This window comes from Theobroma cacao, chromosome 7 (genome assembly GCF_000208745.1).
Source record: "Theobroma cacao cultivar B97-61/B2 chromosome 7, Criollo_cocoa_genome_V2, whole genome shotgun sequence".
Taxonomy (NCBI): Eukaryota; Viridiplantae; Streptophyta; class Magnoliopsida; order Malvales; family Malvaceae; genus Theobroma; species Theobroma cacao.
This window is the reverse complement of record NC_030856.1, coordinates 7,120,901-7,133,601: the sequence shown is the minus strand read 5'-3', so window position 1 is coordinate 7,133,601 and position 12,701 is coordinate 7,120,901. Positions and strand designations below refer to the sequence as shown.

Sequence of the window (12,701 nt, the reverse complement as noted above, 5' to 3'; positions counted from 1 at the left end):
TACCTCTACGTACAATACCTACTTTTATAAATTTTTCGGGGCTCTCCTAGCATGCAAATATGTTATCCATCACATGTATGTCATGACAAGTATTTTATAAGATCAAGCTTTACATAAACAGTGGCATGAGGTTTACCGAGAAACCATCATTAATGAACATCCTTCGCACTAAGCATCTGTTAACATTGTTCTCCACATAAAGTGGCTGGTTATGATAGGGATGTGATGTGCAAATGTCTACTTTTGTGAATACTATGGCATTCTCATATCCACTTGTCATTTTCCTCATAGGTTGTCCCACCACGCTACATATTCCATGCTACAAACAAGCTATCTGTACTAACATTTTGGCTACCTTCATCCTTAATTCTTTCGAGAATTCAAGTTGATCAAAGAAGTGCCTACAGCTAGGTGTCTTCATGAATGAATTGGTAATAGAAAAGTTAATTATGGAAGCTGCATGTGTATCCCCTTCTTGATTAGAAGGAGAGGTAGGCTCTTCTTAAATATTGATAATGGCACTTACATGTCCTTGAGCATTTAGATGAGTAGGGAATGGATTATTTTGAATCTTGTTGTTTCCAATCAAGACTTCTCTTGCTTGTGTCATTTCATGAAACATCTTGTGCATGTTTTTGTATTCAGCAAATGGATGACCCATCACACGTTGATAATCGCAATAGCGCAGGTTGGACTTTTCTTCTGCTGTTGGTGGTCTCGATACGAAAAGTAAATTTATTTGTCCATCTTTGATCCATTTTTAAAGGAATGCCTTTACTCGATCAAGTGGAGCTCAAAATGAAGAAGGTGCAACAATCTCTTCATCTTGTCTTCTTTTAAAGTTGTTGCGCTTTGGGCTTTGGTTTTCTCGAAGTCTTTTTTTTTTTCGTACCTCCTCCTTGGATTGCGTTCACAATCGGGATGTTCCTCTTGTTGGAACAATTAGCTCATTTTTGCCTAAAGATTGTATTATTAGTTCATCATGCAGCTTCAATTAAAGTGGCAAAAGTAGGAAGAGGTAAGTTTTCTAAATGCACCATATATTCATCAAACATACCTTTGATGCATACTTTGACCAGCTCTTTTTCATCATGAGAATCTTGTATATTCAGTACATGTTCCCTGAACAACTAAATGTACTCCATAAGATCTTATCTTGGCTTTTGATGTTCTCTCCCCAAGTTAATGAAGGTCACTTTCTCTTGAGTAGAAAATAACTCTTTTTTTAACATCCTAAACATCTAGTTCCAAGAGTCAACTTAGCTGGGAGTGAGATTTACATACCAGGTGTAGGCTTTCTTAGTGAGGGACTCAAAGAACTCCTTCAAATTTAAATCATCGTCTAAGCTTGCAACTCCCAATGTTTCTATAAACTTCATGACAAGTTCCCGAGCATCACCAATCTTGCCATTGAATTATTTGAATTTTGGGGTGGTGTAATCCTTGGGGTACTACTTAGTGACTACCTTAGCAAGATAAGGTAATATTAGGTTAAACTCTGAGAACTTGTGACTCTTGTTCTTCTGATCGAGCAGCTTCTCCAACTCTTCATTTGTGACAAAACTCTGAGCGCTAGTGAAAGGAGTTACCAAAACAGGATTGCCTATAATAGGTGGATTAGTGGTATTGAGGAACGGGTCAGTTGTGCTCTCTTCATTTCTCCATTTCTCCATTTCCATTATTGTTGACCAGGTCAGCGACATTTTCTCCATTATCAGTTGGTATTGGTTGACGTTGAGAAGCTGTGGCAGTTGAGGATGTAAACTGGGTGATGCTCTCTGTCATTTGTTTGTTGTTTTCTTCTAAGACTTGCATCTTTTCTTAGAAACCTTAAACCATTTTCATGAGCTCCTAGACATAAATAGGGGGGGAGTGTTTCTTGGTTGTCGGGAGAACTCTCCATATCTTCTGGCAAGAAATTTTTCTATAACTTTTTCACTTATTGTAATCACTCATCCCTAATGGAGTCATAAAAAATGTAAAAGATTTTTCTGGTAAGGAAAGAAGACGTGTTGCAATAAGTGAAGCAAAATTTGCTAGAGACAGTAGAGAAGAAGACTGGAGCTGTTCCTGAAGCGTACGTGCTTTGATGGCAAGTAGTCAAGAATAAGAAAAAAGGTAAGGAAAGCCGCAAAACAGGATGGATGGAAAAGGCTAAGTAGAAAGAGAATTTGGGAGGGCTTTGAGAGTGTTTTTAGGATAATTTTGACAGAGTTTTTGCTAAATTATGATTGTCATTTTCTCTTTCTAAACTCCTATATATATACTAGATAGGAGCACTTTCTCAAGAACAGTTAGGAAACACATTCAATCATTGGAAAGCGTGTTTATCGTAGGAGAGTACATTGACAAATGACTTTTTTGAAGTTAAGCTTAATTATGGGAGAACGTGCTAATCATGGAAGAGCACGTTAAGGAATGTACGATTTGGGTAAAGCACGTGTACTTTAAGAAAAGGTTAAAAGAGGTCCTCTTAACCATCTCCATATTTAAGCCACCAAGCCAAGCTCTCTAGAACATCCCAAATGTGAAGATAACTCATAAACCCTGCCACTCATTCTAAGTTACTTTCACTTTCTCGTTTAAATAGTTGTTTCATGCTTGTTCTTGGGCGTTTCTGCACTTGAAACGACCCTAAACGCTTCCGTACTTAGAACGCGTATCGGTGCTTTTCTGCTTGGAACTCTCTAGGTGCTTCTGTGCTCGAAAAACCCCCTAGGCGCTTCTACGTTCAAAATGCCTTTGGGTGCTTCCGTTCTCAGAAAGCCCTTGGTGTAATTTTTTTTTTCTATAACACAATATTTTAAGAAATAATAGTTAATCAAAATTAGACATCTACATATACAAAATAAAAAAACTAAAACAAAAAACACAAAATTGACAATTTATTTTTTTAATTTTTGGTCAATTTTACGATCTATTTATATCTTAGTCGTATTATTAATTCTTAGCAAACACTTGCCAAAATTTTCATCTGTGTAGCTAGATGTCCCTTTCAGCAATCAACATTGTGTTTCGTAGTATATCTAAACTATATATAGTACGTCCTTAGTAGTTGTACTTTTTGATTCATGATAAAGAAAAATGAAAATGAAGCTGTCACTTTTCTGTGTCAATAAGTTAAGTCCTAACCTTTCATTAAGAGTACCTGGAGCTAATATGGTTTTGGTTAGCATTATTCAATGTTTCACTTTCAGCAATAGCATTAATTACTTCTTGGAAATGATTCACATGCATGCTCTGTCTCATGAACAACAAAACTCCAAAACCAACTTTCCTTTTTTGTTTTTTTAATGAAACTTTGGTTTGCTTTCTTTTCGAATAGTTACTTCAGCTGTTCCCCAATTAGTTAATCCAATAGCACAGGTTCAAAGCATTTAGTAGCTTTTCACTGCTCCAAATGAGACCTCATTTCTGTAGTTTCCTAGCTAGTTTTGGCACATATAATAACCCTTTTTCAAAATCTTAAATATCATTTAGTTCTTTCAGGTCAAAACAGAGAATTCATTAATGATTGATTAACTCTCCATTTTAGATACAGGCCAAGTTTTCAGACACTACACTCTCCTGATACTGAAGATAATTACAAACAGATAATTTTAGATATAAACTACATCATACATTTGATTCAAAGAAAAAATCAATGAACAATTTTATAAAGAGTTTATTTAAAATTAGATCATTAATTTTCTTGTAATAAGAAAAAATTCTAGTAGCATTATGATTTTGGGTAGGAAATTAAGCACCAATTCTATGTCTTATTTGATTATTTGATTAATTTCTCCTTCACATATTTCTCCAACCAATGAGAAAGTAGAAGATATTTTGTTTCCCCTTTAATATATATTTCAGTGTACGTTCGTCTAAATACAAATCACGATGTTGGTATCGTCACCCCAAAGTGTGTGCACTGTCTGCCTTTGATCTCTCTCATGGTTCATGATTCAGAGACATTTTTAACATTAATTAATTCATTTTTTTTTTGTTTTTTTGGTTTTTCTTTTCTAGTTCAGAGAGAAACGCTGACTGTATTAACTTCGGGATCGAAAAAGACAGATGAAAGCACGTAAACCGAAGGTCACGAACCAAATGATTAAATCCATCTCTCTTTTATACTAATATCTCTGCAGAACCATTAAAGAAAGAATTGCCATATCCAACATCTCTGAAAATGTATTTTCAAAAGTTGGTTGGCTCGTTTGCATATGCACTGCTCTCAGTGATTCTTGGAGTCTTTGCAACGTAACAGCTCTGGTCAAAATCTGTCGCACAGAGCCCCAACCAGAGAAAAAGAAGTTTGTTAGGAATAGTAATTAAGCTAGGGATTGCAGCTCAATGAGACAGAGGAGAGTTTAACTACTGATTTCTTTTCTTATTTGAAAAGGGCAATGGGTGCAGAGGATGGTTTATGACGAGGAACACTTTACTGTTAAACCTTGACTACCTCACACTGTATATAAGATCATGTGTCTTTGCAGCTTATGAATTTGTGATTATTATGGATGGTTCTTTGATAGGAATTGGAGGTTTAAATGTCTAAGATTGTAATTAAAGTGTTGGATGGTCTACTTAATTTGAGAGATTAGCTTTGCATAAATTTCACTTGTTTAAGTATTCACAAGGTTAATTAGTTTAATGATTGTTATATCCATTGGTAAAAGGATTTAGGTTTACTGTTTAAATCTCCTGTCTAGCTACTCTCATCAGCTTCCTTACATTACCCAAAAAAATAATACTTGCACCTCTGTATGCAAGATATACAGAGATGCATTAACCAAGAATATCCATGTTTATACCTCATTCCCCTTCTCTAAACCCATGCAATGTAAGTAATGGAAACTACCACTATCTTGGATTCAAAAGAAAAATTCGAGCAGCACTGTTTATATTAGAGAAGAATATGAAGAAGATGGGAGGGAAAAGTTGAAACCCTAACAAAACATTGATTGATGTCCCAAGTTGGCAAAGTAAAAGGGTGACGTTCTAGTTTGCTTCCCAGAAAGAAATAATATCTAACCCCGGTGGCTAGTTCTTAGCCAGCTACAACAGGGTCCATTAGGTATTCCATCAATCCCTTGTATAGGGCACTTGAAAAACTTTATATTCTCGAATAAAGCAACCTTGTCCCCTAAATGTTACAACATCTGCATGTGTGTGAATATGTCTACGAACCAAACCCCCATAATTTAGTCAAGAATATGGCATTTAGGCATTGCTTATGTAGCCACATTTCATTATACATACAAGAAAATTTTTCCCATGGTTTCTCATAAAAAATTAAATATATTCCATTGTGGTTTTGAAGAAGAAGAGAAAAGAGAAAGATAGAGTAGTGTTTTTTGGTTTGGTGGTCAGATTTCATCATAATATCCAATACCATCATCTTTCACTTGTAAGTTGATGCTTTCTACCCAAAACCTTTCCCTTTCCTTGTTTTCTAACCCTAACCCCATATTCTTTTGTCTGCTTTCTCATGGCCCCATTCTTTCTCTTTCTCACTCTCTCTCTCTCTCTTTCTTGAGAGTGAGTGACTGAGTAATTGTGTTGAACATTTAATGAGTGAGTGAGTGTGTGTGTGTGTGTACTCTCTTTTTGTGCTGCCTGCCATGGCACTACAAATCCCACGTTCTTCTCAGACTGCCTTTACCTTCTTTGTAGTGATAGTTTCTTGAATTTCTTTTTGCCTTTTTGCTTTTTTCTCGTTTATATTTCTTTCTTTTATTCTTGTTATTTGACCATAAGTATGTCCTCTGTGCCTAGTGATTTCTTGCAAGAGTTTGTGTTTGTGTTATCGTTCTCTTCATCACTCTTCTCTTTCTTGTCTGTGGCTTAAACTTAATTCAAGGGGAAAAACTGTTTGATCAAAAACAAAAACAAAAGATGTCAAGCTCCAACAATTCTGCACCAGAACAACTCTGCTACATCCCTTGCAACCTGTGCAACATCATTCTTGCGGTATTTAATTTTGATCCCTAATGACCCTTGTTTACTGCTGTGGGATCAGCTTTTGAATTTTTCATTTAATGTCTATAACAAAGGCCTGGACTTTGCAAAAAGTTCAGATCATAGCAAAAGTCCTCTTTTCTTCTATGTTTCAAGAAGTTTTTTTTTTTTTTCTTGAGTCTTCTTATTTTTGTTTGGGGTTTATGTTCTTTGCTTTTTCCTATTATTTTAGGGTCTCCTGGGTTAAGCAGTCAGGTCACTATCCTAAGACTTCTTTTCTCATTCTTTTGCAGAAAAGTCATAAATTCTCTTTGATTTTTTTTTCTTTTGCAGATCTTACCCTCTGAGAGAAGTAATTAAATATGGATCTTAATGGTTCTTAGTACTTGTTTTTTGCAAGATAAAACAAGCATGTGATGATAGATATATTGAATAATGAAGACGACATTTCCTTCATATTTTTTCTGATTGCCTCAACCTTTTTTCCTCATTGAAATACTGCACCCTGCACCAGCTGCCTTGATTTTGCTTTGCAAACTCCAAAACCTTTCTTTCTTTAGCTGATCGTGGAAAATGAAAGGGACTATCCCAGTTGTCTTCCTCAAAAACCCCATTTTCATGCAGCAAAAATGTTTTTCGAACCATGAGAAAGCCTGGGGGGGTGTTGAGTGTTGACCACCCCAAAAAAGAATACAAAAAATTTAAAGGAAAAAACCAGAAAAGAGCCCTAGGTATTGTGCTAATTGGATTTGTTTAAGAAAAGCTTATATACTTCCAAAAAACCCTTATCCTTTTGCCTGGAAAGTTCAATTTGTTTCACCTGCAGAAGATCATGAAAACATACACAGTTAATCATATTTGGCTTCCTATTTGAAAGATCATACAACTTTTCATAAGCTTTTCTTCTTCAAAAAACCCACATTTATTTCAAGCAACTTGTTTTTTCTTGATTAGGTTGTATAGGCTAAACTTTTACTTGATTTGTGCAGGTGAATGTTCCATGCAGCAGCTTGTTCGAAACCGTCACGGTCCGATGTGGGCAGTGCACCAATCTCTGTTCAGTGAACTTGGCAACTTCCTTTCCATCCAGGGCTGGAAAAGATATTCAGGTGATGATCATGGTTTTGTTTCAAAGTAAATCTGCTTTTTTCCATTTTGAGATCTAGCTAGGGTTTGTGGGATTTTGTCTCTTTCTAAGGAAAATCCAGTGTTTTTCAACATAAATTTTCATAGGGGGCTGAAATCTAGGGTTTCTGAGCTTCATTTCTCCTTGAGAAAACCAAGGACAACGTGATTTCAAAGCATCCTTCCTCATATCACTGGAAAAACCCTAGGAACTGCCTAAAGACCCATAAACAAAACCTAATTCTTGAAGGTTTTTTCAGAAGTCAGGATCTGGTTTGGCCAATTAGGGCAAATAGCTTTTATTTAGGGATTTTTTTTCCCTTACTTCCATTGAGCCCTAATTTGTATGATCTCATCACTTTGATTTTGATTTTGATTGACATGAATTTTAGGGTTTGTAGGTTTTGATCACTATATACTGATTCCTTTTTCCATAAATTTGTCATCTACTATACCAAATTTCAAAGCCTCAGTTTTTAGATCCCAAGGAAGCTTTCTTTCTTTCTTTCTTTTTTGAACTTCAGAAGAAGAAAAAAAAGAAGAATCTTTATCCCATTTAACATCTATCTTGGTTCTCTCTAAGATTTGGGTTTTTGTTTTCTTATAGCACATAAATCTATTTGATTGATTTGGTCACTTCACTCTTGTTTTTTCCTTTGTTTGATTCCTTTTTTTTATCCTCATTTTATGGGGAAACTAAATCTAAATAAAGTTTTAAAAAGATCTATGAGAAAATGTAAATTTATAATAATATTTTTGCAGAGAAAAATTCACAAAATGAGATCCCATTAATGTAGTACAATGGAATGGAACCAAGATAGCTTCATAAGATCACATGTCTTAAAAACAAGCAACATGATAATTAATAATTTATAAATTAAATAAAGTATTATAATATTATTATATATAAATAAAGTTTATGTACATTATTTATACATGTCAGTATGTAAAAAGGAAAAAGTTTTTCCACTATACCATCACAATGATTATGAACCTTGATATTAAATGGTGAAGTTTTTGCATTATGCTTTTAATCTCAAAGTTTAAAGTGATTTAATCACTTACTAGAGATATGTAGTTCACTTCATTTTTTATTTGAAAAACAAATTTCATTAATGACTGAATAATAGATTACATCAATATGCCGATTCGAGTCTACAATCATGTTATACTAACTATAATACTCGTGTATAGTTCACTTCATTTATGTTACATGAAAGCCAAATATTTGATTATCATTGTTTTATTTTATTTTTTTAATGAAAATGTGAGTTTGTGTGAATGGTAGCAAACCCACCCCCAAAGGGGTATATAAAGACAGTTGCTAATCAATACAAAGAGAGTAGTATTATAATGATTTCTTGTTATTCTTTAATCTACTTCTTCTTTATTACCTACTAAATGAGCAGTAGCACCCATAATCTTTGCTTTCAATTAACTCAACTAATTCTACATTTAGGTATAAATATAATAATTAAAACTTACATTAGATATATAGAGTGGGTCACAAAAAGTTTAAAGATCTCTTTCTTACATTATGAGTAGGTGGAAGAAACCTAAGTCATGATCTTTAGATAACACTCATTTGTGTTTCATACTTCCCTTACGAAATTAACATGGAAATTAACAAGAATCAATCATTTTGCTAAGACGTCTATCTTGATACATGTGTAAATGGAACTATACCATCCATTTCATTCAGATTCTGCATTTCTGAAGAAAGACACTCAAGATGGTACATTGCATTGTCGTAGTTACCAAGTTTTGAAGCTTAAACTCCATTCTTTGATTAATCTTAGTTCAGAAAGTGGTTTGTATGTTCTTGGGAAAATTGAGGATGGTTAACCAATCTAATTCTACCCCGGATTTTACCCTTGTGAATTCACTAGCAGTAATGCAAATGATTACCAATTAACTCCATATAAAAGTTGAAACGCTGGGTATATACACATATATAGTTAACTGATTTTGGTTGTTGAAAAATATTTTTGAATGGTTTCAGGTGCCTAGCTACACCTCGTCGGAGTACAGAATTGACTTAGGCTCTTCTTCCAGATGCAAGAACAAGCTACCCAAGCGAGCAACAACTGTAAATACCACTCCGGAAAGGGTCGTGAATCGACGTGAGTAACGTATCCTCACCGCTAGATCACTAATTGAGTTTATATATATGAAAGTTGGATTAGAATTTCATTCTTTTTAAGTACGTTTTATGGACTGTTATTTCCTATTTCAGCTCCTGACAAGAGGCATAGGGCACCTTCCTTGTACAATCAGTTCATCAAGTAATAATATTTTTTTTTGTTCATTAATTTTTTTTTATCAATGCATAGTTATACATTAATAACCTCTCATCTTTTGAAAACAAAAATTGGGATATCTATATATAGGGAGGAGATCCAAAGGATCAAGCTGAACAATCCTGATATCACTCATAGGGAGGCCTTTAGCACTGCTGCCAAAAATGTAAGTGAAATTTCATCATCAACATCTTTTAAATAATGATCAAATAAATCTCATATTTATCGAAATTTGAATTATAATCTGCAACAATACAAAAGAAGCCTGTCCGAGATGATGTGGTATATAATTTATCAACATATCCACATCATCAGATTTTCATTACTAGCAGTTGACCACTAATTACAGACTTTCATATTAGTGTTAATTTGATTTTGGTTACTCTTCTATAGTGGGCACGCTTCCCTCACATTCATTTTGGACTGATGTTGGAGACTGACAATCAACCTAAGCTGAATGATGTAAGTACTTTCATTTAGAAGCAAAGTAATTTGGTGTAACTGCCTCTGTCTATATATGCATGCATATCTATTTTTCTATTTCAGAGGTCCAACATTTCTCCCTTTTTTTCTTCATTTTTGTTCTTGGATGCCGTCAGAAAGTTGTTGGGAAGGGGGGCGGGGGGNTGGGGGGGGGGGGGGGTTGGGGGTTTGTTGATGTTCTTCAAAAGGAATTAATCTTCATCTGTCAGGCAAAGATGGGGGAAAAGGGAAGGGCTGATCAATTGTCATGATATAAATGTTAGTTCATTAACTCTTTTCTTGAATGAGGCCTTGCTTTTTTCATAGTTGACAACTATACTATTGATAGAACTTGAATGCAATTGAGTTCATGCATGATTAATATTATTTATAACTCACTAATCATTTATCAATGCCATTAGATGAATCCATATATAACTAGCCCGAAATCCCTTTGGTACCCTTTATAAGCCTTATAAAGTCTTGAATGTCTAGATTTGCAACTAGATAGATATATGAAAATGGTTGTTAAGGTAAATATCCTAGATTGTTTCTAATGGAAATCCTGTTCATATTTCAGTTTTCTTTGATTGGTATAGTTGAATTATTTTGACCAATGTGCATGGCAACCCTCGATCATTTACTGATTCACTGCTTGCCTTATTTTCATCTAATTATTCTTCTCTTCTTCTCCTTCTTCTCCTTTCAATGTTTCTGTGCAGGACTCGACCGAGCATTTCCAGCAGCTGCTGAAGTAAACAAATGGCTCGATTTTCGCAGATCATTTTAATTAGTGATATGTATGTTGGTGAAGTAAGAGGCATTCATTATAATGAGGGCCGCCTGAACTTAATTTTATTGGTTTTAAATGCATTTGTATGTGTTGCTTTATCCTTCAGTAATTTATGTAATGATTTGAAGTAATTAAATGATGACTGAAAGGGTTTCCACTATGTTAAATTAAGGCATTATCCATTTCTCTCCAATATATATATGCTTATTAGAGTTTTAAACTCGATGACTTATAAGAAATAACTTATGAAGTAAAAGTCCTAACATCATAATATTGATAAGGATGTATGGGTGCACATCTACTAAAGATTAGTTGTGCTAAAATACAAAAGTATGCGTGAAATATATAGTACAAACGACAAATTGCATGTTACGAACTTGGTAGCCATTAATTATGTCCGTTGGGCTTGCTGAAAAGTTTCCAGGAGATGGAGTCATCACCCCCGGAAATCCTCAAAAGTCTTAACAGAAGTCGGAGGCTGGCTGGCAGGCAGACCAAGGCTGAGGCTGACCTTTCAAGTTAAGTCTGGACCAAACTGATCCACAAATATATCTCCTCTTGTTGGGTGTCGGTAATTTAATGGCTGCACCATTAATGTGCCTACGTCAACTCTTCGTACCGCACTTACCTTGTCAGCCTCCCATGATCTAAATTAGTTTCTTTGGATTGTAAGGTAAACTTAAATGGAAATCAACTTTGTTTTCTTTTTCTTTCTTTTTTGGGTATTAAAACATAGCTATATATTACCTTCTTCCACGTAAGCCAGGCACGTGCCATTCACTTACAAACCGACCGTTTCAAGCCCCCCATGCATAAAGCTAAAGTGCCCAAACCCAAGACCCAAACCCCAAGTAAACTGAAAAAAACCAGCTCTCACGAAAAACCCAATCCCGTCCTAAAAATGACCACCACCACCACCACCACCTTCACCGCCTTCTACAACACCTGGAGCGACCAACTCCACCATCTCCTACGGCAGCTCTGCTCAGCTCCCAAACCACCCACCATGCAAGACCACCTTCACCACTTGAACCACCTTGTCACCAAGCTTCTCTCCCACTACTCAGAGTACTACAGAGTCAAAGCTGCCGCCGCCGAACGCGATGTGTTCGACATTTTCGCCGCTCCTTGGGCCTCCTCTTTGGAGAAGAGCCTCCACTGGATTGCTGGGTGGAGGCCAACCACGGTTTTCCATTTGGTTTACACTGAGTCTAGTATTTTGTTTGAATCCCACATCGTCGATATTCTTCGTGGGGTTCGAACCGGTGACCTTGGTGACCTCTCTCCTAGCCAGTTCAGGTGACAAACTGCATGTCAAAGAAATTACCCCTTTTTTTGAATTATTATTAAATTTATATATTTTCATCAAAACATAAATTTATATTTAATTCAATGTTAATTGAATTTGATAAGTGTGAAACAGGCGAGTGAGTGAATTACAATGCGAGACAGTGAAGGAAGAGAATGCTATTACTGATGAATTATCTGAGTGGCAGCACAGCGTAACCGATCTTGTGGGCTCATTCACAGATGCTGAACAAATGATCGGACGGCTGGTAAGCATTGTTCAGAAGGCTGATGATCTACGGCTAAGAACGCTCAAGAGAGTGGTGGACTTGCTGACCCCACAGCAAGCAGTGGAGTTCTTGATTGCTGCGGCGGAGTTGCAGTTTGGGATCAGAGAGTGGGGGTTGAATCAGGATCGCCAGGTATAGTTTTTAGCGGTGTTGATTGATTTAGGATCGGACGGTGATTAGAGTTTGATTGACGGTAAATGAGCAGTGTGCATGTTGTTGCACGTTTTAGGTGTATTTATCTTCTTTTGTTTTTTTTTTTTTGAGTATTTGGATTTTGTATTATAAAACTTTTAAAGTAAGGCCCTTAGGGTTGTTTGGGTGGCGTTTTAAGGCCGTCGTTTCGATAAAGGGCTGCAGTCGTTTGTTGTTGTTGGCACCGTCGTTTGTTGGCTTTGTGAAATAGAGCGCCAACTGCCCAGTTAAGCTTTGGGGCTCAACGATGTATGCATACGTGTCTCCTTGATGACTGGGTTGTAGCATGCACCGTGACACTTGGTTTTA

General features: G+C 35.8%; 2 protein-coding genes across 3 annotated transcripts; both read left to right on the top strand.

Annotated features, from left to right (window-relative positions):
• On the top strand, positions 5,421-10,815 carry LOC18594238 (axial regulator YABBY 5). 2 transcript variants are annotated; one of them, XM_018124069.1, is made up of 7 exons: positions 5,421-5,955; positions 6,933-7,052; positions 9,071-9,191; positions 9,305-9,353; positions 9,459-9,534; positions 9,762-9,830; positions 10,553-10,815. In XM_018124069.1, the coding sequence occupies exons 1-7, from the start codon at positions 5,881-5,883 to the stop codon at positions 10,586-10,588; spliced, it is 546 nt and encodes a 181-aa protein (XP_017979558.1). In that variant the 5' UTR covers positions 5,421-5,880; the 3' UTR covers positions 10,589-10,815. The 2 variants fall into 2 exon arrangements, with proteins under 2 accessions (XP_017979558.1, XP_007021796.1); XM_007021734.2 differs by lacking the exon at positions 5,421-5,955 and adding an exon at positions 6,686-6,790.
• On the top strand, positions 11,441-12,701 carry LOC18594237 (transcription factor TGA5). The gene is made up of 2 exons (XM_007021732.2): positions 11,441-11,922; positions 12,047-12,701. Exons 1-2 carry the CDS (start codon positions 11,525-11,527, stop codon positions 12,336-12,338), a joined length of 690 nt encoding a protein of 229 aa, XP_007021794.2. The 5' UTR covers positions 11,441-11,524; the 3' UTR covers positions 12,339-12,701.